Source organism: Arvicanthis niloticus, chromosome 7, assembly GCF_011762505.2.
Source record: "Arvicanthis niloticus isolate mArvNil1 chromosome 7, mArvNil1.pat.X, whole genome shotgun sequence".
NCBI lineage: Eukaryota > Metazoa > Chordata > Mammalia > Rodentia > Muridae > Arvicanthis > Arvicanthis niloticus.
Window position 1 is genome coordinate 3,566,149 of NC_047664.1, and position 27,586 is coordinate 3,593,734.

At 42.0% G+C, this 27,586-nt stretch overlaps 1 protein-coding gene across 4 annotated transcripts in view; it reads right to left on the reverse strand.

Annotated features, from left to right (window-relative positions):
• The window catches only part of Btbd8 (BTB domain containing 8), an 82,555-nt gene that overhangs the window by 19,745 nt on the left and 35,224 nt on the right, over positions 1–27,586 (reverse strand). For all 4 annotated transcript variants that reach the window (XM_034508592.2, XM_034508591.2, XM_076937795.1 and 1 more), the window contains 4 exons: positions 17,804–17,893; positions 7,711–7,791; positions 6,980–7,076; positions 869–957 (listed from right to left, as the gene is read on the reverse strand). In XM_034508592.2, coding sequence (XP_034364483.1) covers positions 869–957; positions 6,980–7,076; positions 7,711–7,791; positions 17,804–17,893 — 357 coding nt within the window. The remainder of the gene's footprint in view (positions 1–868; positions 958–6,979; positions 7,077–7,710; positions 7,792–17,803; positions 17,894–27,586) is intronic.

The following is a 27,586-nucleotide window of genomic DNA, read 5'->3' on the forward strand; positions in this document are numbered from 1 at the left end:
GTGTCAATCCTGCAGGGGAGCTCCTCAGTGGAAGAAATGAAGTATGTTTCCACCCAGGAATCTGGGAGAGAATGTTATTAAAGACTGGTGACCTTCGCTGTACCTAAAGCCAGGCCTCACCTAAATCCTCCAGACTCTGCTTCCCAGCTCCCAGTTAACAGAGCCCATCCTTAGGGGCTATCACATGCACTTTGTAAAGGAGTTTCTAAGTAGCCACACCTTAAGCTTTAGTGTGCACCTAGAATTGGAATGACTGTTGCCTGGAAACTGTTTCCTAATAGAACTGTGTTTAAATACACTGACAGTAAACCACCTGGAGCCAGACTCCCATAGTCTGATCCAGTCAGGCCTAAGGAGTTTTCATTCTCACCTTTCCAAGGTTTGTTTCCTTGCTGGCCATGATGCTTACAACAATCCCCTACCACACCCACACCCACACCACACCCACACCCGAACCCACACCTGCACTCACACCCACACCACACCCATACCTGCACCCGCACCCGCACTACACCCACACTGCACCCACACCACACCCACACCCGCACCCACACCACACCCGCACCCACATCTGCATGCACAGCTCATCCACAGAAACGAACACTTAAACCCATATTGATTATGTGCACGTTTACACAGCCATGGTTCATTGTCAATGAAAATGACCCCACGTATTTTAAGTAACATCTAAATGCACACGCCTCCTCAGTTGGTACAACTAGTTAAGAACTAACTCTTTGAACATTATTGAAAACTCAGACCAAGATTAAAATTGCTCATAAATTTTGGACGGTGGAGTATATATTATGTATACATGTATACTCTCTATAAAAGTCATACACTAACAGCAATGCAGAAGGTAACTTACTTCATGCAGTCAGCAAAAAGGCTTTCCACTCCGACTGAATGAGCAATGATTAAGCATTCTAGAATCGATGTCCATGTTCTGGGAATGGGCTAAAATTGATAGAAAATATCATATTTAATCTTTTTAATTTACAGAGGTTGGAAGTATTTGGTTCATAAAATCTTATTTATATACTTAAACTATAAAGCAAATACATACAATTCAAAATTTAATAAACTTGAAATTTTACTTTTAGTCATCATGATGTGAAATTAAACAATCCCGACTCAGAAAAATAAGTATTACACGCTTTCTCTCACATGTAGATATAATTTAAAGTTCATATGCACCTGTGTATGTGTACATGTGTGTTTCTGTAAGACACCATAGAAAGGGGACTATGAAAAAAGATGAAGGGGCCTGGGGGAGGGGCAGCAAGGTACACGAAAGCACCGTGGGATGTGCACAGCAAAAAGCCAAGGGGACTGTGTGGTGTGAGGAAAGGAGGAAAAAGAGGGGAGCAGTGGCAGAAGGAAGATGGTGTTTTATTTGTTTTTAATTTGTTATTTTTATTTATTTACATCACAAATGTTGCCCCCTCATGCTACCCCTCCCAGACAGAGTTCTTCACCCTGTCTCCCTCCCCTTTGCCTCTGAGAGGGTGTTCCCCAACCCCTCTTCCTGGAGCATCAAGTCTCTGGAGGATCAGGCACATCCTCTCCCATGGAGGTCAGCCCAGGCCGTCCTCTGCTATGTATGTACCAGGGCCTCAGACCAGACCCTGTGTGCTCTTTGGTGGGTGGCTCAGTCTCTGGCTGTTTGTTAGGTTGTTTGGTTTTTTTAAATCAAAATAAACACTACTGCTAATTTAAAAGACACGTTTTTCAAATATATTTATTTCCTACACTTAATTCTCTATCTAGAATTAACTAATTCCAGAAATATACTTGCAGCCATATTCTAGTTAGTGTCTAATATTTTTCTTTAAAAAAAAACCTTTCCATGAAAAACCTGTACATCGATGTTTAAAGAGGCTTTAGTCACACTTTGGGGACAACGATAAGTGAACTGTAGCACCTCCATGCAATGGCACATTCAGCACTGAGAACTGGAGAGGAAACCTGCACGTAATCACTGAGTGTCAATATAAAGCCAATCTGTAAGGCCAGATTCCAACCACCTACTATTAGGTCCCAAACTTCAACCCCCAAAAATGCATGCCCTAACTGTGCCCCAAATTGGGTCTAGGCTCAGCACAGGCTGGTCTCTGACAGGGTAAACACAAGGATTGCTGCACATAGATCAAAGCTTCCTTCCTCTCAGCATTCCTCAGAAACCCCTGAAACCAGTCTCTGCCACCAGAAGAACCTTTCTCTTTATCTTCCCCTTTCCTTGGAAAATGGGGCATCTAGCTCTTTATTAGCACCTGTGACACATCAAACCACAATTACCTCACGGCTCCATGGGTCCCTATTAACATAACCACCTCCTGTAGCCAGGCAGGACTTCCAGAGGAGGGAGTGAAACATAAATCCATCCATAAAACCTTCAGCCCCAAATCTGTCCTGCCTACAAGACGACCAGGGATAAAGATGGAGCAGAGACTGAGGAAACAGCCAACCAATGACTGGCCCAACTTGAGTTCCATCCCATGGGAGAAAACCAACCCTTGACACTATTGATGATACTCTTCTGTGCTTGCAGATAGGAGCCTAGCATAATCCTGAGAGGTCTCATCCAGCACCAGATGGAAACAGCAGAAATCTACAACCAATCAGGAGGAGCTCAGGGGAGTCTTGTGGAAGGGTGAGGGAGGAATTGAATGAGCCAGAGGGGTCAAGGACACTACAAGAGAAGACCTACAGAGTCAACTAATCTGGGCCCGTGGGGGTTCACAGAAACTGAGCCACCAACCAAAGAGCAAGCCTCCCTACACATTTGTAGCAGATGTGCGGCTTGGTCTTCATATGGATCCCCTAACAAGTAGAGTGGGGGCTGTTTCTGACTCCGTTACTTGCCACTGGGCCTCCTTCCCTAGCTGGACTGCCTGGTTGGGCTTTAGTGGGAGAGATGGTGATTAGTCCTGCTGAGACTACATGTCCCACGGTGGGGGGTACCCAAGGTGTGGGGGGAGGCTCTGCCTTCTCTGAGGAGAGAGAGGATAATGGGGAAGGGATTTGTAAGGGTGGAACTGGGAAGAGAGGAGGGAGAGGTAAGCAATTGGGATGTTATGTGAATAAATTACGGAAGAAGAGCACACACAGACACACAGGCACATACAGACACACACATATACACACACAGACACAGACATGCAGATACACAGACACAGACATACACACATATGCACACACAGACACACAGGCACATGCAGACACACACATATACACACACAGACACAGACATGCAGATATACAGACACAGACATACACACATATGCACACACAGACATACACACATATGCACACACACAGAGACACACACACAGACACACAGACACATACAGACACACACATATACACACACAGACACAGACATGCAGATACACAGACACAGACATACACACATATGCACACACAGACACACAGGCACATACAGACACACACATATACACACACAGACATGCAGATACACAGACACAGACATACACACATATGCACACACAGACATACACACATATGCACACACAGACATACACACATATGCACACACATATGCGCACACACACACACACACACACACCAAAGCCACCAGGCTCCTCGGGACTGCAAACTTTGCCTCACTGCCATGGCTACCCTAAACTTTAAGCTATTCCAGGTTAAAGCTTCCTCTGTACCAGAGTTCCTTATAACAGGCAGTGCTTTCCCTGATTTTTTGCTACTCCTCTGTCCCAGACAGGCAGCCATGCCAGCACTGTGGACTCCCCTTGTTGAGAGAGAGCCATGAGGCACTTTTGTATTTCTAATAATTCACTCAAGGAGAGATGAAGTTAGGTAGTTTCACTATGCTCTCTCTTATACCTAATAACCTGAGAAAACCAACACTCATCTGTTAGTTGCAGTTGGGAGTTTATATGATATTAAAGATGATCAGTAATCTATCACTGAAGTATACTTTTAAATACTCTCTGCTCTAAAAGCAGAACAAAGCTTCTTTTAAAATGTTTCCTTCTAATCAGGTCAGCAATCTCAGACTCTAAAATTAAGAACTACTGTTAACTTGATCTTTCAATTGTCAGGAAGGTATTACATTAATATCTAAGAACCTAATGCAGGGCTTGGGGCGTAGCTCGGTTGGTAGAGTTTGTCTAAAATGCATGACGCCTGCAGTTCAAGCATAAAACAGGCGTGCTGGCGAACGCCTGTAACTCCGCACTGAGGAGGTGAAGGCGGGAGGTTACTCTCGGCTTCACAAAGAGTTTGAGGCCAGCCCAGGATACATGAGATGCTGTCTCAAAAATTAACAAAATAAACAACTGAATGTAAGTATTTTGCTTTGCATATTAATGCTTTTCTTTTTAAAAATATTTTTATTGGATATTTTATTTATTTACAATACAGATGTCATCCCCTTTTACCATTTCCCCTCTCTAGACCCCCCTATCCCATCCCCCTCCTCCTTTATGCTTTTACACCATTTTAATTACATGCATGTATTAAGGTCAGTTCTAGGTTGAGGGTCTAGTAATACAATAGATGCAAATAGTCAAGGAACAAGCAAGACAATAAACACAAATAGTCAAAGAACAAGCAAGGCATTAAACCCAATTACATGAACACTCCCATGATCACTGTTTCTAAAGGCTTATCAGGATGACCAAAGTATCTGAGCCTACTACTCTGTCCTAGCCCAAGGTCATTTTCATGTCTGAAGCCTACTTCCTTGTTCTAGCCTAAAATTTAGATTTCTACTTGAAATTACTTTTTTGTTCTAGTCTAATGTCAGATCCCTGCCTGAAACCTACTTCCTTGTCCTTGGCCAATGTCATATTCCTACCAAGCAGCCCATTTCCTTATCCTTGGCCTATGTCAGATTCTTTTTTTTTTTTTTTTTTTTCTGAGACAGGGTTTCTCTGTGTAGTCCTGGCTATCCTGGAACTCACTCTGTAGACCAGGCTGGCCTCGAACTCAGAAATCCACCTGCCTCTGCCTCCCAAGTGCTGGGATTAAAGGCGTGCACCACCACTGCCCAGCTTCTATGTCAGATTCTTGACAAGCAGCCCCAAAGGCTCTCCACCTCTTCCCCTTTGTTATTTCATTAATATGGCTGAGCCTGTCTTAGGTCATTCTGGTAAGAATACCTTCCTTACCTGTCATGGTATATGCATTATCAAAAGCAATGAATTTATGTCTTAGGTTGGTATGGCTCTGTGCAGACTCTTACCCATCCTTGGCTTGCCAAATGCTTTTCTTTTTAAAATTTTTTAATTAATTAATTAACTAGTTAATTAATTAATTTTCAAGACAGGGTTTCTCTGTGTAGCCCTGGCTGTCCTGAAACTCAATTTCTAGGCCAGGCTGGCTTTGAACTCATATATATACCTGCCTCTGCCTCCTGAGTGCTAGGATTAAAATCATGGCACCACCACTGCCTGAGCTTATTCATTTATTTGTGTGTGTGTGTGGGGGGGGTGTTGACTTTAAATTTATTTAAATTTAAATAAAATAAATTTATACACTTATGATGTATAAATGAAGACTAAAAGTTTTTTTAACATGTAGTAACATAGTCAAAGCTTCACTTATGAAAATATATATTAAAGTCTACAAAGTAGTAATGGTTGAGAATTAGCTCAGCAGAATCAGGAATCATCTTCTCAAAACAACCCAGTTTACAGTAAATGTAGTAAGCATGTCCCACAGAACAAAATACCTCCTTCCTCACCCCCACCCCCACCCCCCCCTTGTTTTCAGGCACTAGAACTAGTAAGTGCTGATCTTGTGGTTCTCAGTGTGATGGCTAGGTTCTCACATCATGTGTGAGCTGCCCTCAAACCTATTAGTCAGCAAATGATCTGTCCAATTAACAAAGTACTAAGTGGATTACTGAAAGTATAATACAAGGAGCTGCATTTAACTCAACACTCATGAACATATTAAAAACAGCCACATGTATGTAAGGATTACTTATAGAAGAGATCTTTACTATGTAAACAGGTGTAAATCAGTTTGTTGAAGAATCGCAGCTCAGAATGGATACTAACACAAAACATTTTTCCCAACTATTACTTTCAACCACATCTGTCAAATCTTTTTTTTCTAGTAGAGTGCTGCTTTAATACTTTTGAAATATCTGACCCAAGCCTTTCCCTCCTCTCAGACTAAACCTGTGGCCGGGGAGATCTAGAATGGAATAGACAGAGCATGGTTCAGCCTCCCATTCTTCTGTTTTCTGGTTCTGACTCCTGTGGAGGGGGCCTAAATGGCTATGATCTCCTTATGTGCTTAAGGAGGGACTGACAGGGTAGGGAACTGTCCTTACATTACTCTAATTCAGGGGACAGAGAAGGTCCTATCCAATGTAAAAACAGACAATGGGTGATATTGCATCAAGTACCTAATAAGAAAGAAATACAATATAAACAATTCTTTTAAGAGTTTTTGTTCATTGTTAAATAAATATAATCTCAATTATAGAAAATCTGAAAAATAAGAAAAGCATAAATATATGAATTAACTTACATTCACAAAGTGTATTAAAGAATGATGAATCTAAGACTAGTGTACAAAGGCTCTTTCTCTAGACAGTAAATCTGTGAAACCAAAACATGCTCACACTCCATTGGACAAAGGCTGTGCTCAGACTCGGCAGAGGGAAAGAAACAAAAAAAACCAAAGCCTTTGTGGGGCTCTTGGAGAAATGGAGCCAGTTATTGCCAAATTCAACATGAGGCCTAGCTATACACTCTATCTTTGAATTATACAAGAGTCTTTATACACTGTCAGTAAATTCTCATACCAATTTGACCTTTCTTAAAATGATTATATTTAATTTGATTTTCATAAGCATTTTGTGTGTTATTTTTCAGTGAGAGTGCTTTCTAGCTAAATTGTGACATTTTAAAGTATGACTGCATCCAAAGTTCAAAATCTAACACGTATTAACTGGTGATTTGTTAGAATTAACAATTACCTTCTGAAAGAAATTACAGTAATCTCTTCTTAAAACATAGACTGCTACTTCTCTTAATCCTTCCAGTCCATACATATCAGCCACGTTCAGTATCTGACTAAAATAAACAGATATTAACTGACAATTCTCAAAGGTAAAATCAAAGAATAATGCATATAATAACTTCTTGGTAATATTGTATGTCCAGTAAAAAAGAATCTAACTTTTTGTTTTACATTCTTAGGTCAAAATCATCAACACTGACACAGCACTGCTTTGTGGTGAGGAGAGAGGAGGGAGGGAGGGAGGGAGGACATGGAGACATAGCATTCCCCTCGCGTCTCCACATACAGAACAAAGGAGAGTGCTCTAAAGGCTACACTCTTTTTACATTTGTTTTATGTGCATGAGTGTTTTGCTTGCATCCATGTCTGTGCACCATGTACATGGCTGATGCCCTTGGAGGCCAGAAGAGGGCACAGAATCTTTTGGAGCTGGGGTTACAGGTGGGGGCCTCCATGTGGTGCTGAGAACTGAACCAAGCTCCTCGGCAAGAGCAACAAGTCCTTAACCACTGAGCTGTCTCTGCAGCCTCATACTAACTGTTTTTAAAGATTCCCCAAATACAATAACAATATAGCAAAACAGACAATAAAAGTGAAGTTTCTACTTCATTGACTCTTTGCAAAATAGTTCAACAAAACAGAACCCATACAACTTTCATGTTTAAACTTACCAAAATACATACATACCCAACATTAGCCTTTTCTGGAAAATCCAAAGTTCCTCCATATATAAAGTACATCATAACATTCATTTCTCCATGGGTTATACTGCAAGAAGAAACATGAAGAAACAGGAAACATGAAGATGCTTCACAATTGCCTTCAAACTGGAACAGATCAATGAGTAAACCTGACTTGGGAAGTTCTCAGTGCTGAAGGAGACATCACCACCTGAATCTCCAGGGTTGCTCTATTGGACTCTTGATTCCCTGACTTATGATTTAGTGGGGAACTAGATTGTTTTAGATTTAGTGGGAATTTAGATTGTTTAGACCCAGGAGAAAACCCACTACCACAGTTACTATAGTTGTTTTTTGGGTTTGAGATTGACTGGAGCAGGAACAGGGATTTCCTTACTTGTTTTCTTTAGATCAAAGCTATGATCAGTTTTGTATTTCTATAGATTTAGATTCTGATATAAGACATTTATAAACAGAATAGAAGAAGCTTACACTTTTTACTCCTCTGATAGAGGGAGTTATGTGTTGCCCTTAAAAAGAGTGTTGCTGTCATACTAACTATTCAGGCGTTGTTAAGTCTCTTGTCTTTTGGGTCCATGCTGTTCAACAAACTGATGGCTTTTGTATGAGATGCTATTCAAATGAAACCCACACAGGCCCATTATTACAGGCTGGAAGTAAGGGATTGTAAAGCCTCTGTCATCAAGACTAATGAGGTATATCCCCTAACTTATGCGTTAAGCCGGATAGTCAGTGACGGGTAAGAGAGCATACCGAGATCCTTGCCCCTAAAAGAAGGGAGGCCTCACCATCCTAAGACAGGAGCTCAACCAATGGCTGTTGAGTATCCAATGACGGGAAAGGGAGGCTGGGGTCCTTTGTTCCAACCTAGGACAGGCACGGTTTCCGTAAGTTTTCCCAGCCTTCCCTTTTGAAAAAAAATTTAAAAAGGGGGACCTGTTGGGGGCCGACTTTTAGCAGAAAGCGGCTATCAGCTTTGCAGCCATCTTGAGCCATATACCCTGACATGAGACTTGGATTACAATAGCCTACAACAGCTGAGCACACTCCGATAATCTTGGTTTAGATACCTTGGATGTGTGAGATTAAAGGTGTGTGAGATTAAAGGTGTGTGAGATTAAAAGTGTGTGAGATTAAAGGTGTGTAACTTAAGAGTGTGACTTAGAAGTGTAGAGATCAGATTTAGAGATAAGACCTAAGGGCATGATTAAAGGTGTGACCAAAAGGCATGGCTTAGAAGTGAGACATATAAAAGGCAGAGGCAGACGGTAGAGAATTAGACCCTTTTAGGAGACACTTTAGAGAGAACAACTTGGAGTTAGTTATTAGACATTAGGCACTTGGCACTTGGAAGAAGAAACTTGGAACTTGGAGACACTAGGGACTAGGAACTAGGGACTAGGAACTCAAGACTTGGGACTTGGACTAGGAAGAGAGACTGAAGAATAAACGGGATTGAAACGCTCTCTGTCTGGTCTCCATTCTTCGAGTCTGTCCTCACTCTCTCTCTTGCTGAACCCCGACCCGCGAACCGGAGCCGCAGCTTGGACCGGGATACAGTGGCCGCCAAATGCGGGGCAGCCTGGGCCTCAACATTTTGCTCAGGTCGTGACATTTTTTGGCTACCAAACAGGGACTCGATCTTAGGCCTCAACATATTTTGGCCGCCCGAACGTGGGGCTAGTGCGCTCCCAACAACTTTCAAATCTAGAAACACTTCAGGTTTAATTAGTACCAATCACACATTCTATTTCCCCATAAACTTGAAGTGCTAACCTCTAGTCTTCAAATAACATGTAAGTATATCATTAATTTAAAATCTGTAAAGATACTACTGCCGGTGACAGAAGAAGAGCACAGCCAAAGAAGGGGTTCCTGAAAGTTGGAAAGGGTCGATGTTTTGTGCCTGATAAGGGGCTGGCCACATAGGATTTCATAGGCAGAGGGGACGGAAGGTCCAGAAGGGCTGGAACAGGAATGAGCCTACAGGGGAAGCTGACAAATAAGGACAAGAAGAATGCCAGCAAGGAAGATGCCTGGGACTAGATTACATATATTGCATGTCACAATAAAGAGTCTGGGTTTAATTTTTTTTTTTTTTTTTTTTTTTTTTTTTTTTGGTTTTTCAAGACAGGGTTTCTCTGTATAGCCTTGGCTGTCCTGGAACTCACTCTGTAGACTAGGCTGGCCTCGAACTCAGAAATTCTCCTGCCTCTGCCTCCCAAGTGCTGGGATTAAAGGCTTGTGCCACCACTGCCCAGCTTAATTCTTATTCCGATGAGAAGATATGGAAGGATTTTAGACTGGAGAGAATTACGATCTATATAATTCCCCAAAGCTAGGGAAGATGAAAAATTCCAGATTCATAGCCAAAAGCCATCTCTGTAAGATTTTGATTCATAAAAATGGAAAAGCTTGGGGTTTCTCATGGAAGTGTTGATCTGTGGCTCCATTCTGTTTTTCAGTTTCTCATTAGAATTTCCTTCCAACTCTAAGGCACAAGTGAAATCATGATTATAGGACTCTAATATCTCTGAGGAATTACCATGGAAACACCATGTTCTTTCTGCAAGGGCAGACACACCTGCAGTCTAATCCACACAGAGGAAGCAGGGCTGGGAAGACTGCTCAGTGGTAAAGGGCTTGCTGTATAAGCCCAGGGGCCTGAGGTTGGATTCTCAGACATAGCCTGCTTGTTTAAATGGCTTTCTGAAACTAATTTAGCAATATCAATTTGACTTTCCAATGAATAATCTAGTAAAACAGATCAATAGTAGCTGAGACATAACAAGAGGAAATATCTTATTACTTCCACCATAAACTAAGGACAGAGGGTCACAGAGTAGATAAGCAGCAGTTGATGGCACTTGGTTCTTCTTCACTGATTTCTTTATGAACAGACCTCATCTCTGAAAGCTGGGGTGCACGGGCATTTTATCTTACCAGTTCATAGGGAGGGTGAGGAGCACTGATACATAAGAACTTCTCACTCACATTCTTATAGCTAAACCTAGGAGTCCTGAAGAAAACAAAACAGTTAAAAGTTAAAGGAGCACAGGGTTTGAGGACTTTAAATTCCAGTTCCAATCTAGGTGTCTTACATGCCTATAAGGAGGTTTGAGGCTCTAAGGGCAGAGTTTGAAAATGACTGACTGACACATTTGGAAAGAAATGTTCTAAAGCAGTCAAGAGCTGCAGATGGAAAGACTTCCAATTTTCTCAGTGACTGTTGTGGAATAAATACTGAATTCAGAATCATTAAACCACAAAGCATTTCTACTAAAATCAGGAACAAGACAAGGCTGCCCACTCTCTCCTTACCTGTTTAATACAGTGCTAGTGGTCCTAGCTAGAGTAACATGAGGCCAAGGAGGTACATGTAGTAAAGAAATAAGTAGAACTATCTTTATTTGTAAACAGTATGAGTTTATACAAACTCAGGAAACTTCTACAGCTGATAAACACTTTCAACAAAGTAGCAGGATGCAAAATTAACTCACAAAACTCAGTAGCTTCCTACATACAAACAGACTGAGAAAGAAATTCACAATAACTGGGGGGGTGGGGGAGGGAGGGTATACTGGGATAACTCTAACCAAACAAGTGAAAGACTGGTATAGTAAAACTTTTAGACACAGAAGAAAGAAATTGAAGAAGATATCAGAGCACGGTAGAACAAATATACTGAAAATAGTCACCCTATCAAACCAATCTACAGATTCACTGAGCTTCCCATCAAAATTCCAACATAATTTTTTACAGGAATTGAAAGAAATAATCCTAAACTTCATACCCAAACACAAAAAGTCCAAGACAGCTAAACACACGCCAGCTGCTGGAGCAGCACTGCTGCCCTCACCCTCAGACTGTGTACAGAGCTGGAGTAACAAAGACAGTGCGTTATTGGATAAAAACAGTCACTGATCAACAGAACCAAACTGAAGACCCAGACACAAGTCCACCTGCTTTCGGACACCTTGGTTTTTTTGTTTTTTGTAAGCTAAAACCACACACTGGAGAAAGGTAGCATCTTCAACAAATGGTGCAGCATGCAGAAGAATGAAAATCAATACCTGCTTATCACTCTGTATAAAGCTTAACTCTGCATAAACAAACGACCTCAACATAAGGTCAGACACCCGGAATCCGGAGTCTGACAGAAGGAGAAGTAGGGAACAGGCATAAGAAAAGACTTTCTGACAAGAACACCAACATCACAGACATGAAGAACAACAATTATTACAAAGATCTCATGAAACTGAAAAGCTTCTGCATGGCAAAGGACACCATCATTTGAACAAACTGGCTACAGAATGGGCAAGATATTTACCAACTACATATCCAATAGAGGGTTGATATCTGTAATATATAAACAACAACAAGACACTGGACGTCAAAATAAAATGGCCCTATTTAAAAGCAGGGTTTGGAACAAAGCAGAGAGTTCACAAAGGATTAAATTAAGCAGAGTCCTCAAACGGTGAATGGCCGAGAAACGTGTAAAGAAATATTCAACTTCTTTAGTTATCAGGGAAATGCAAATCACAACTACTTAAGAGATTTTGACACCATTTTGTTACTAGTCAGAATGGTCAAGATCAATAAAACAAATGACAGCTCATGCTGGCAGGTAGAGGAAACTTATTTATTGCTGGTGGAAATACAAACTTGTTCAGTCACCATAGAATCAGTGTGACAATTCCTCCAGAAGTTGGGAATAGATTTACCTCAAGATCCAACACTTGTGATGGCTATTTCTGCTGGGAACTTGTCTTCATCTGTGCAGGATTTTTCTTAATTAAACCATTTGAAGGAGAAAGATCCACCTTTAATCTGAATCTTTTGAAGTGGGAAGACCAGCTGAGACACCCACCTTCATGGACTGAATAACTGCTGGATTCTTGCATTTTCTTTGGTAGACAGTCATAGTTGGACTAACAGGACCCCAGCCTGTAATCCAGTCTAAATCCCATCTATGTATTCATTCTGCCAGCTCTGCTCTTCTAGAGAGCCCTGCAAACACACCACTCTTAGGCATATGCCCAACGAATGATTCTACATGTTTCCTGCTGTTCTACTCATAACAGCCAGAGACTGAAAACAGCCTACAGATCCATCAACAAATGAGCACAGCAACAAAAATGTGGTGTATTCGGTGAACAGTCAGCTGTTAGAATGAAACTATAAAATTGCTGGGTAAATGGATGGTGCCAGAAACAATTATCCTGAGTGAGAGAAGCCAACACAAAGAGAAGAACACTGGCTGTCTTCACTTATATGCAGAGGTTAACTTCTAAGCCTTCAATGGGCACACTACAAACTGTATAACCAAAGAGGTTAGCTATAGAATAAGGGACTAGGAGGAGGGAAGATTTCCCAAAGAAAGGGAAACAAAATATATAGCTATGAAGAGATGGGAGTGATAGGGACACTGGAGTGGGAGAATTAAATGGGGTGGGAGAGGGGGGTAAGAAAAGGAAAAATGGGCACAAGTAACATAAGGGCCATGAGGAGTCACACAGAAACCTACTACAGCAAAAAGAAGTCTCAAGGAAGTCACCAAGTAGGGAGGTAATACCCCAACTAAACACCTTTGTCACCAAGGGACACCTTCAGTGCCAGGAATGGGCTGCATTCTAGTTGAGTTGTTGGCTCAAGTTCCCCACCCCACATTATGGAAACTCCAAACTACTCTGGCTATTTGGTTGCTCCCCATAAGCTGATGGTGAGGTTCTTTTACTGAAGACAGCCCTCATCTATCTCATCTGAGCACAGAGAAGTCAAGCTGGTGCCTAACTAGAGCCGTCATCCCGACTGACTGACTGGTGTTCACGGCACTACGATGTACTCTGCATGCTGCCGTCAACTACAAGCCCTGTGTTGTGCAACAGTGACCTGTCTGCAGACATATTGCTGCAATGGTGGCACACATGTTGTTTGTGGGAGTGACCAACAAGTATTCGACTGGACTTAAGGCTCGCTCCATAGACGGAACCTGAGACAAGACAGGCCACAGGCCTAAGGGAAAAACAAATACCATAATTCTGCTAAAGAAACACACATTTTATTATAACCTTATATTAGTGCCTAGCTCGGCCATCACCAGAGAAGCTTCCTCTCACAGATGGCAACTAACACAAAAACTCCCAGTTGGATAATATGCAGTGACAGACTTTGGAACACTCAGTCCTACATGGGAATTCTTCATTGAACCTCTCCCCCGAGGCTCGGGCATCTATGTGGAACAGAAGGCTGAAAGGCTGTAGGAGCCAGCAGGCATGGATGACTCCAAGGAGACAGTGTCCTTCAGATCTAACAGAAGAGATATAGAGATGAACTCCCAGAGACTGAGGGTGTGCATAGGACCTGCACAGCTGAACCAGATGGGCTCTCAGTGCTGAGGCAGAGAAAGGGATATGAGCTTCTACCCCTAACTAAGCCGCTATCTGCAACTGATACCAGCATACAAAGAAAGTACTGAGTTGATTTCTCCAGTAGTCTCACTGGGTATATTTACCACGCCTAAGGGTAGACTCTCTGTCCAGCAGTAGAAATGAACTCAATGGTGTGTGTATGTATACAGATTTTTTTTAGTGAAAGAAAGCATTTAATTGGAGGTTTGCTTATAGTTTTAGAGGTTTAGTTCATGTTCATTTTCACTATGGTGGGGAGAATAGTGGCATACAGGCAGGTGCTGGAGCATAGTTGAAAGCTACATACATACACACATACACACACACACACACAGAGAGAGAGAGAGAGAGAGAGAGAGAGAGAGAGAGAGAGAGAGAGAGAGAGAAACAGACACAAAGACACAGAAAGAGAGATATACAGAGACAGGGAGGGAGAGAGGGAGGAAAGGAGAAACATAGAAAGACAGAGACACAGAGACCAGCAGTCGGGGAGGCAGACACTGGGCCTGAAGGCTCAGCACCAGCTCTACTCCCCTGTGGTTAAGCCTGTGAGGGCCATTCTTACTCCCACCACCACTCGTGCTTGCGTGAGTGCGTCTTGCTCCGGCAGTCACAGCAGGCGTGCAGGTGGACAGGGTCTCCAGAGCTCTGCTCCTTTTTGGATAGTAAGTTTTAGACTTTTTTTTTTTTTTTTTGGTCTGGTATTTCTTTGTTTGGGCATTTTTTTTTTTTTTAATCTTAATGTTCTTTTGCTTGTATATATGCTTTGTGGTTTTGTGGGTTTTTTTTTATAGGTCTTGTTTTTGTGTGTGCATTTCTTTTGTTTTATTTTGGGGTTTTGTTTATTTTCTAAAGAGAAAGAGGGCATGAAGTCGGGTGAGTGGAGAAGTGTGGGACCTGGGAAAACCGGGGGAGGGGAACTCCAGAACATATTATATCCTATAAAAACAAAACCCACCTTTTTTTCAATTAAAGAACGTTTTAAAAAGAATAAATAAATGTGGTTCATATTGGATATAACTGTATGAACCTGAGGAGACATTTAACTTCTCTGATCTTATTCTTAGTCATTTCAACAAGTGAATCTTCCTTCTCTACCTCACAGACTGAAGCCAAACACTAAAGGGCACGGTGACCGTGGAGGAGACACAGAGAAGGAAGTATAATTGTTATACATTTGCTGAAGACATAGACAAAGACACACTTGATATAATCCAGCTAGCTGAAACTGTCACCAACCTACATGAAAATTTAAGATGTGTTGTAGGAAAAAATTAGGTATGCACACTCTATAAATGACTTTCCTTTGCTGAGGCATCCCTTTATCAATATGCTTTCTTTGACCGTAAGCAACAGAAAACCATGCCATTTTCAATGTATGCTAAAAAGCTGGCTCATTGGTAAAGCCCTTGCCATGCAAGACTTGAACCCATGATGGGAGAAGCGAATGCGTTCCTAAAAGTGTGCTTTAACCACCACACACGTGCTGTGCACGCACAACATCGCTCACACACACAAATCTACAAAAGGGCTTTTAAAAGTTGGATTATGGCATCAGCTTTGCCCCTTGATGTCTGTGGCCCACATCACCATGGAAGGCCATGAGGATGTCCAGAGACTGTGCTGTAGCCTGAAGCCACATTAATGTCTATAGGCCTTGCTGCTGCCAGGAGCCATTCTGCTCCGAGTGTCCTGTGCTTCCACCTGATGCTATGGTGATGTCTGTGTCTGGGCCCATGCTGCTACTGAGGGCCATGCCTCGGTCTGTGGTCCTACTGCAGCTAGAGTCTGTGTTGATATCTGTGGCCCATGTTACCATCAAAGACCACGCATATGTCTGTGGTTTGTACTGCAGCCTGAACCCACACTTCTGTCTGTGGGCCATGCTGCCTCAATGGCCTTATCTGCATCCATGATCCGACTGAAGCCAGGAGTTGTCTTTGTGGTCTGTGCTGTCACCAGAAACTGTGTGGAGGCCCATGATCCATGCTCCCACTGACTGGGAAGAGCAGAATTGTGATCTATATAGATGCGTAGTTGAGAGGGAGGGACATGGAAGGCTTCTGTGACAACTACTACCCCCTGTAAGCTTGCCTACAAAAAGAGTAACAGCCTCGACAGGAAGCTACTGAGGAGAACTCTTTAAAAGTGTGACGGGGATGCTGAAGTGTAGCTTTCCACAACTGATGGCTTCTGCTGGGGACCGATGAGGGGAAGAACTCAGCTCTATTTGAGAGTTTGACCGTGCTCCAGTGAGTATGCAGAAAACAAGACTTGGACTTGTTTACTTTTATTTTGGTGGAGAGGTCACAAGGGTTGGGGCAGTCATGAAGAACTAGGAAGCGAGGGTGATCGGGGTACATGATGTGGGTGTCCCAGGGAATCAATATAAATGTTTAAAAAAGAAAATTTGACTTTACATTTTGTAATAATGTCATAGACTCATTTAATGCATAAAAATAGGAATAAAATATACAAGGAAACTTAATCTCCAAGGTTTACAACAGTTGAATAGATCATGGAGTTTCAGGTCACTTCATTTCTAAGAGAAGTCTGAGAAACATAAAAATAAAGCATATAAAAAAGGTGGATTCTAAATCAAACTAGTATCATTTGTATCATTCCTTAATTTGAATTCTCACTGAATTCAGTTTTAATAGACTATGCTGACAGTTTTAAAAGTAGATGCCTAAAGCATCTGAAACAGGTCCTAAGCCAGTTTCCGAAATTAACACAGCCAGCTCCTCCTGAAGAGACGTGGCTTCGGCCAGGTCAACCTTTTCTATTCCCAGAGGACATTTTAAGTTCACCTCAGAGGAAAAGTTCATCTCAGCAGTCTGGCAGACAGATCTTTCAAGTTGTTTTGGTATTTTTTTCTTTCTTTTAGATTTTTACATTTTTATTTATGTGTCTATGTGCACTGGTGCCCCTGAAGTCCAGAAGAGGACCTCAGATCCCCATAGCTGGAGTTGCAGGCATCTGTGAGCTGTTCAACATGGGTACTGGGAACTGGCATGGGGTCCTCTGAAGAGCAGGAAGGTCTCTAACCACTGAGCACTGGGCTAATCTCTCCAACCCCCCTCAAGCTGTACTTCAACACTGATAACAAAATATCACCAACTGGTATGCCTTTTTGCTCCTCTTACCTAACAAAAGTTTAAGCCTGCCATTTAAAATATCCCATAATCTGAATGTGCCCACTATGAACTGACTGTGTCCTCCCCAGATGAGATGCAGAAGCTCCAGCCTTCAGCATGCAGAGAAGAGGCCACTGGGAAGAGATAAGCTTAAATTAAGCAGAGGCTGTAGCCTGGGTAGGACAGATTAGTGTTCAGAGAGACATCACAGAAATCCTTTCCCACAATACAAATGGCAAATGCCACATGAGACACAGGGAGCAGCTGTCCACAGCTAAGGAAGCCTTGCTGACCCCTGAATCTTCACAAGTGTGAGAACTTGTTTGTACTTCAGTCTCTCACCTCTGTTTCAGGGCCTGAGCAGAAGACCTTGATTACCAAGTGATCTCTTCTGCCTTTTGTTTCAGAAAATGTCATTTCTGAAGTTTTACCATCTAAAACCCGTTTTACTGAACACACAGGAAGAGTGTCCTGTGTGTCGCCCGTAGTCACACAGTCACGCTGACTCATAGGACACGATCTTACTCACCCTTGAAGAGTAACACACTCTCGGGAGCTTTCAGCCCAGCAGCCGCTCAGCATTGCTGCAAAATAGCTCGACCTGGCACTCAAAATGGCCCTGAAGAGAGAGGATGAAGACAGGTGAGCATTTTCATGCTCTGCAAATGGAGGTCTTACAAAGTTTTCTTTTCCACCTCTTTAAACGCAATCTTTTTTGTCCTGTTTGTAGTCACTGTCTTGTTTGTTTCTCCTATAACAAAAATTATAAACATAGTTATATCTAAACGTTTTGTTTGTTTAAAACATTGATTCACAAGCCAGTCTTGATAACACACACCTGTAATCCCACTCTTGGAAAACTGAGGCAGGAGGATCCAAGTCAACTTAGCTACCTCATGAGACCCTGTCTCTAAACACAGAGCCAGTACACATGTTAGATTCAGTAAAAATACCAATTACAGTGCCCTTATTATCACTTAAATATTTCTGTTAAAAGATCTTTATATTTACAAGACTAAAATATTATACCATCTGCAAATGGAGAAATAAAGACCAGAGGTGCTCTTACTGTGGGTTAGAGGAGAGAAGGGTGGCTCTCTGTTGGTGACATGCTGCTATCACAGAAATGCAACCGTGTATAACTTAGCAACTTGTAGAAACATCAACAAGAGAAGGAAAGGGCTGAAGAGGCAGCTCAGTGGTTGGAAGCACTGGTTGCTCTTGCACAGGTGCTAAGTTAGCTTCCCAAACTCACACAGTCCTAGGGCATCTGACATCCTCTGATGGCCTGGGGGCACCAGGTACACATATGGTACAGATACACACATGTAAGCCAAACACTAATACACATAAAGTAAAAATAAATTTTACAAAAAGGCAAAGAGGTGGAAATCACTGTAAATGAATTTTTTTAAAGATAGACTTAATAGAGATTCTGGGCTCTATTTAGAATTCACAGCAGTTGAATTCTAGGTCTGAGAAAATGACAAAAGAGATTTTCTTTTGAATTTTCCTGTCTTTTCAAATAAAATATTAATCAACTATTTATTCCCAAATTCCCACTGAGTTTATCTGTATTGGGTTTTACTCTAAGCACTGTGGCTGCAGCATTGAGTCCAACATACAGAACAGTGTTGCACTCTGGTGGAGCATGGGCAGGACAAGTGGAGAAGGAGGAGAAAGGGGAGGGCATGCTGGTGATGGCTTACACACACACACACACACACACACACACACACACACACGGGGGGCGGGGAGTGGTAAAGCAAAAGAAGACTCTAGCCCTTTATTTTTTCTCTTAACCCCTTTTATACTCCCTAAGATAGTTTTTCTATGTAAGAAGAAAATTACCTCATAGTCACAAGTTACACATTTTTCAAAAACAATCTCCATTAAAATGTATTTCAAAAACCAATTAAAAAATCATTACACAAAAAGAAATTACAACAGATATTTATTGATTATGTGTTCTCCTTTTGAAACTTTTATCTAACTAAACATTTATTTTTCTCTTCACAAGCTCATTGTAATCCCAAAGCAATAATTCTCATGTCAACAAAATTTAAGCAGGTCAATTCTTTTTTTTTTTTGGTTTTTCGAGACAGGGTTTCTCTGTGTAGCCCTGGCTGTCCTGGAGCTCACTCTGTAGACCAGGCTGGCCTCGAACTCAGAAATCTGCCTGCCTCTGCCTCCCAAGTGCTGGGATTAAAGGCGTGTGCCACCACCGCCTGGCAAGCAGGTCAATTCTATAGTAGTAAGTTTCTGCCTATACTTGGCTGACAACAATCTGTACTTACTAAGGAACAGGTAATCTGTCCTACACCTTATTTTTGAAGTTTTGATGAGGTAAACTGGTTAAACATCTGTTCTTATACTCGTACTACTAGAATGGTTTACTCTTTACTCATAACCTTTCTATTTCATGGTATACACTGAAAACCTGTGACCACATCCCTCCATCGTAAGACCAGGCCCAATCACTGGACTGGACCACTGTTGTTAGAAACATTATTAGAGAAAAGGCAGAAGATGAAATGGAGCCTCAAGCACTTGAAACTTCTGTGCCAAAGTGAGCAGAAATCTGGAGAGTGAGAGGCAGTCTTCAAGGCTTGAAGGCACACTATTAAAACCTGGGCACACTAAAAAGGAGTTTTGGCAGACAAGCCAAGGATTCATCTCTAAGATGAAGAGTGGTTAGGAAACAGATGTGTCCTTATAGTGACAGCTTTGGATCAGCCAATCTCTGACTAGAACAAAGTTGTGGTGATATTTCTTTAAAAACATAGTTATGTGCATGTGTTTTTAGTCCCAGATGTGGGATGAAAGGTTGCTTCGCAGCAGGTGACTAAGATTTGCTCCGTGCACTAGCAGGGGATGACTTTTGCCAGCTGCAGATAGTTTAATTCTGCGGACTCTGGAGAAGGGATAGGCAGGAAGGCCCTGAGAGGGCCTGGGTGGCTACTGTCCCCCTGCTGCTGCCCTGCTGCTGCTGCTCTGCTCCCTTGCTGCTGCTCTTCCCCCTGCTGCTGTTCTGATCCCCCAGCTGCTGCTGCTTCCCCTGCTGCTGCTGCTTCCCCTGCTGCTGCTGCTTCCCCTGCTGTGGCTGCTCTGTTTACTATTGCTTGCCTGCTGGTTTGTTAAACTGCTGTTTGGAGATATTCTGACAATGATGATTGGACTTGCCCCTAGGAACCTGAAATCCCGAATCAGCAGGAATTAGTCTAAAGAGGGCTACGCCACCTGTCTTCTCTAACCTTCTTTCTCTCCTATCTAGTGTTGGCAGGGCAGGTTGGAAGGGAGTTAGAGGTATAAGAACCCAATATAATGGCTAAAAACAAAACAAAACAAATGGCAACATAAAATAATCAAGTCCACCTGTCACCCAGAATCAAGGTAAGTACTGTCTGTATTAAAATAACATCACTCGCCAGGCGGTGGTGGCACACGCCTTTAATCCCAGCACTTGGGAGGCAGAGGCAGGCGGATTTCTGAGTTTGAGGCCAGCCTGGTCTACAGAGTGAGTTCCAGGACAGCCAGGGCTACACAGAGAAACCCTGTCTCGAAAAACAAAACAAAACAAAACAAACAAACAAACAAACAAAATAACATCACCCAAGAGTCACATGTCTGTGCTGGCTACTTCTATATCATTATGACACAAGCTAGAGTCACTGGACAGGAGAAACCTCAACTGAGAAAATGTCTTTGTAAGATTGGGTTGTAGGCAAGCCTATACGGCATTTTCTTAATAGTAATTGATGTGGGATGGCCCTGTCTATCAGAAGCCATAATGGGACAAGCTAATAACTAGCAGGTGATGATCATGAGATGGCCTGCTTCGGATTACTATATAATCTGTGACAAGTTCGTTCTTATTCAGCAAGGCTGTAAAGGATTCATTCATTTTAGGAAAGATTCCTGCTATTAATATGCTTTTACTGCTTATTAAACATACATGACAATCACTAAGTAATAGCCCACCCTTTGGAGCAGATCTCTGTAGATCCACGAAGATGTACTGTCTTATAGTGGTGTTACATAGACACATGGATGACTTCTTAAGTCTTAATGATGATCCTATAAGAATTCCTAAAATTATATCAGTGATTGTTAAGCTCTTTTATAATGGGACTGCTATGAGATCCTTTTCTGATAGTCAAAACTGCAATGAGAACTCTGCCAGTCTCCCAAGTGTCACCAGTTAATTGCCTTTAGCTTTTAAACTCTCCCTTGGGAGAAGATACTGAGAAGAAGGTTGAATGGATAAAGTGCTTGGAGTGCAAATGTAAGGCCTGCATTTGGATCACCAGCACCCACACTAGGTCTGCAGAGATGGTCTGCGGTTAAGAGCACTGGCTGTTCTTCCAGAGAACCTAGGTTTGATTCCCGCTACCCATGTGGTGGTTCACAAACATCTATAACTTGAGTCCCAGGAGTCTAATGCCCTCTTATGACAAGACGTAGTGGAACACACCTGTAAACCAGAGTGTTTAGAGGGCTGGGGAGATATAAACAGGTAGACTGCAGACTTTGCTGACAAGTCAGTCTACTTAAAATGGAAAGTTTCAGGTTCAGTGAGAGACCTGTCTCAAAATACAAGGTGAAGGGACGGCAAGATGGCTCAGCAGGTAAGACACTATTGCTAAGCTTGATGACTTGAATTCAATCTCTGGGACTGGCATGGTGAAAGGAGGGACTTGACTCTCACAGACTATCTTCTGGTCTCTATCAACAGGCCATGGCATACACACGTGCACATACACACTAATGTAATTTTAAAAGAATGTAAGGTAGACAGCAGCAGAGGAAGAGACACAAGGTTGACTTCTGACCTTCCCAAGTGAATCTACAGGAAACCCACTTGTAAGAAAATGCCACACACACACACACACACACACACACACAGACACACACAGAGAAAGAAAAAAAGACTCACAGTATTAAATCAATGATCTAAGAATTTTGCTTTAATACAGAAGCCAGGCATGGAGCACATGCCTGTAACCCAAGCACTGGGAAGGCAGAGACAGGAAGAGAGTGACAAGGTTGAGGCCAGTCTACATAGAGGACTCAGATCCACCAGCTAGGATTACAGAGCAGGGCTTTATCTCAAAAAACAGAAAAAACAAAAAACATAAGGTAGGATAAAGGTAGAGTCTGTAAAGTATGACTGAGTCTACATGGACAGATTACAACGATTAGTTTGTGATTCCTTCCTAAAGCAAGGAAAGTCAAAAGCAAGATGTTATATTGTAAGGTGTCTGTAGTAGCTTGCCACTGACTGTATAAATGAGGTCTTAAGTTCCTCACTTGCCCCTTTTTACTTCAACCCCAGTCTATAGAGATGATCATGGTTAGCAGAGCACTGGGAAGTCCTTCAGGATGCCTGCCCACCCGGGCCACCTAGTCTCCTAGAATAATCTTGCCGAATGACATGTGTGTGCACCGTTCTTCTCTGTCTGTATCACCTTTACCCCTTATGGACCTTAGTCTCAGCAGCATGCACAGTCTCTGAGTGTGCATCCAACAACTGTTACAGAATAGTTTTTGAGACAGGTTTGACTAAGTTTCTTAGGTGTATCTTGAACTGGCTGGTTGGGATGGGATACAAACACCTGGTGACTCTCGTGCCTCAGCCACCTGAGTGTTGCAATTAGATATATACCACAAAGCCCAATCCACCACCATGCCAAATCCATCAAAAAGTCATAATGAACATTATACCATTAGAATGCTATCATTCTATCAACACGGTTTATCTGGCTAAGACTAACAGCAAAGTTACACAGATACACAGCATGTCATGACTTTTGTATGAACAGTCATGAGAATGTCTCTGACCACGGACTTGTGTAACACACTCTGAAGTCTAAAGCACACTGATCCCAAGGCCCTGAGTCTTTCTTGACTTAACTGAGCAGAGTGGAGGAGAAAGGTGGCTCTAAATGTCTGGGTAATGGGCGTTTCTGATGGATGACTACTTCGACATTTTTCATGAGCCTGTGGGAACGTTCCCAGACATATCTTGCAGCCTAGGTGCACACAGGCCATTCCAAGGTCAGATCAGCACTGGAGTCTGACACTCCCCAGGCTCCTCTGGATTTCCCCATGCTCATATTTACTGTGCATACTTCCTGCAATCTAATCTAACCCTGTGTCTGCAACACAAGATTTGAACTCTTACAGCATGCTAGTTCTTTCCAGAGAAAGCATTAAAAGCATCTGAGGCATAAGTGATTACTCTGACCTTAAAATAAAAACTTAGAAAAGACTTCTTTTTAATTAGGACATCTGCCTCTGGTTAACCAGTGCCGTAGATGACATGGTATATTAGGAATCTTTGCAACATCCTTTTTAGTTTCCAACATGTCAGAAACTACTTTCTTCTTTTGACTAAATTTGATCTCAACTGACAATGGTGCTTCCGGCTGTATCCAGATGCCCTCATTTCCCGCTTGCTGCTGCTTCAGTACAATGCTAGTCCGCACTTCCTAATGTTAGCTGAACTAGATTCACTCTTCCATGCAGAACAATGGCCTGGATTACTCAGAAAGACTCTCAAGGAGATGGCTTTTAAGTCCTCCTGCTTTAAGGGAGGGAGGTGGGGAAAAAAAGTAGATCTTGCTTTATTTAGCTCCACATAACTGACTAAGGCTCAAACCAGAAGTGTATAGACACTTTCTGAAGGCGTCACCATTGTACACTCTACTTTGTGACACATATTTTAGAGAACATCTTTTGATTCCATGCAGCCTTTTGAAGTTAAATTGTAAAGTATAATAAATCCCCTATCTACTGATACAATATAGCCAAATTCACAGTCGATTAATCAAAACTAGCTGAGCAGTGGTGGCACATGCCTTTAATACCAGCACTAGGGAGGCAGAGGCAGGTGAATCTCTGTGAGTTCAAGGCCAGCCTGCTCTATAGAGCAAGTTCCAGAACAGCCTGGACTGCACAGAGAAACCCTGTCTCAAAAAACTAAACTAAGCTAAAGTAAAACTAATCAAAACTCTGAGGAGTTCCAAACAAGCTGTGTACATCCCAGACATCACAGACCTGAAATGAATGTGCAGGGTGGAGAAGGCGGCACAGTGGCAGAGCTCTGGGCTCCATCCACAGCCCCTCAACACAGGTCTCTCACACGTTTTTGTCTTTCAATATAAGGCCAACCTTTCTTTAAAAAACATTTCCCTAATCGGGGCTCTTCTTTCTTACAAGAATGATGTATGTATTCATCAAGATTTCTAGCTCAAATTTCTCTAAAATGAAAAAGGGGTTAAAACCTTGGTGAATTCATCTGAGTGTGGCACTGGCCACACCTCAGCACCCCCTCTACAGTTTATGTTGCTAACGGAACTCAACAGCAGGCTTTAAGTACCCTTCCCTCATTCATTCTTCGGATGCCCCCGCAATGACAATTTTGTTTTCTATTCCACACATTGGATTATGCAGTATATTTATGGCATCAAAATGACAATCCAAATGGGATGGGCATATGGGATATACCCAAGTAAGTTTTGGAAGGTACAAACTTAAGACAGAGGTAAGGCTCAGTAGAAAATGATCGGCTGGACAAGTGCATTCAGCTGAATGTGGCCTGCAAGTATACCAGAGGGCACCTGGGAGCTTGAAGCATGGCTCAGCAGAGTCTCTGGTCTACATACCTCCTTTGTTTTAGACACCTAGTGCCTCGCTTTGCTTTTAGTTTCCCCTTCACAACCTCCTCGAAGGGCAGTGGCACCAAGAATTTCCCCTCTTTCCTTCCATTGCTTGCATATCTTAGCATTATTTAAGCCTTTCATGTTGACAAACTACCATTAATAATTAATACTAAGATGTCAATAACTTTTGTACAGTAATGTGAAATTAAGATTAGTTAAGTATATATAAATATATCATTAAGTATAAATCCTGTAAAGACAGGGAATAGCAGATTTATTCTGTGAAGAGCCAGATAAATATCTTAGGCTTATAGCCACCTTACACCTTTGTCTTGTCTCATACCTGTAGTCTGCTGTGAGGGAGGTGTCCTAGACAATGCTCTACTCCTCCAGACATCTAGTGTGGATGCAGAGCAACTAACATTTGGTTCAAGGTGTCACAATATGCTACCCACATAGAGGTATGTTTTTTTTGTGAATATCTGATTCAATTTACACAGCCTTTTATTCTATACTTACTATTATTTTACTTTTACAAATGAAGAAATTGAGACTCAAGAGATTAAAGAACCTCCAACTATTAATAAATGCTGAAATCAGAATACAAATTCAGAACGACCAACTCACTAAGGCCTACTACTTCTGAGAAGGCTTTCAGCTAATGTACCCAAAGATACACAGAGAGTGGGCTGGAGCAGAGTAACACACTGAGCTTCATACTGTATAATTTATTGATCTTAAAGAAGAATTGGACAACATTACAATTCAACAATGAATGTCTAGTAATATGATACCAAACACTAATATGAAGAAAATATTAGATCCTGAGTGTCACGAAGCTAAATTAGGAATCACTACTTTGCTTTTTCAATAAAGCAATATAATAGAATCTTAATAATATGACTCAGAAAATAAATTACTTTCAAAATGTAGCATTCAATATGTCTTACTAAACATTAAAATAAAGGGAATTTTAAAATGGAAGGTCAGTGACAGAGTGGTTGTTTAGGGGCAGCTGTTGGAGTGCAGCCTCAGGGTGCCAGGAGGGAGCATGAGCAAGCAATGCTCAGCAGACAGACGGGGTTCATCAGATAGTCAGGGGGTGGAGGCAGGAGGCTGGGGATTCATCAGATAGTCAGGGGGTGGAGGCAGGAGGCTGGGGATTCATCAGATAGTCAGGGGGTGGAGGCAGAAGGCTGGGATTCATCGGGCAGTCAGTCAGTGAGGTCGAGGCAGGAGGCAGGTGCAGCCTGGCTCCAGAGTCAGCAGCAGTGCACGGCTCAGCATTGAGAACAGTGCCGGAAAGAAAGCCCGAGGAGTAACCAGTGAGACCTCCGTGGTCACGGGTTTACCTGCCACCCCTCACCTGAGTAAAAACTCCCTTCACTTCTGACTGGGACAGATGTATTGGGAATAAATAAGGACAGAGATAAAAATATGGCCTACACATAAATATGTGTTTTCTGAGCTATTTGCCTCAATTCTTTGAACTTAACAGAATAATTACTCTGAACTACACAGAAATGTTCAAATTTGAGCCAGGAAGATAACATAATGCAGAATTTACTATCATAATATGCAAAACAAGGTAGCAAAATAGGTTATACTTTAAAACATCTCCTCAGGAAATTGTTTTTCTATTAATCCAGATTTCTTTTTTACTGCAATGTGAACAAAACTAACCGAAAATGAAAACCAGATCTAATGCTTCAGGGCAGTGGCTCTCAAGCTGGGGGTCACGACCCCTTTGGCAAACCTTTATCTCCAAAAATATTTACATTATGATCCATAATGGTAGCCAAATTGCAGTTATGAAGTAGCACAAAATAATTTTCTGGTTGGGGTCACCATAACATGAGGAACTGCATTAAAGGGTTGCTGAGTTAGTTAGCAGGGTGAGAAGCGCTAGGGGCTGGAGAGACAGCTCCGTGCTTAAGAGCACGCTGCTCTTCAGAGGACCCGAGCTCAGCCTGGTGTCCGCCTGGTGACTCCAAACCTCATATCCGAGTTCCACCTCCTGAAATGACTCTTAGTCCACTTAGGGAACTAAACTTAGTCCACTCAGTGCAGTCTAAGGCACAGAAGGGAATGGCCTCAGTGTAAGCACTGAGGACAAACTGCAAGTGTTCATGGTCATGTGCTTCTGCCTTTTCTCTCTGACAGGGGCAGATTTAGGGCTCCATAAACAGACCTTCAGTGCCCATATGGCTTTAGAAAAACTGGGTACAAAATGAAGTAAAATTTTAAAATAGTTTGCAAAATACAGATAGGTAGACAAACAGAGTGACTGACAGACATACAGACAGACACACATACACACCCCTCACGGTTAAATGTATACCAATGACATGTAAAAAATATTGTCTAATCTCTACTAAGTTCTGTATTTTGTTATAATAGTGAAAATTTCATAAGAATTAGGAAAGTGCTAAGTGTAGTTACGTATGTCTGTTAGGCCAGCACTCAGGAGATGGAGATAGGAGAATTGTCAGTTTGCGGTTAGCCAGGGCTATGTAGCTAAACTTTGATGATATTGATGATGATGATGATGATGATGATATAACTTAGGAAAATATTTATATGTATTTACCTATATCACCAAATTCAGAGCAGTAAACAGTCTCATTAGTGTACTGTTGTTAATTAGC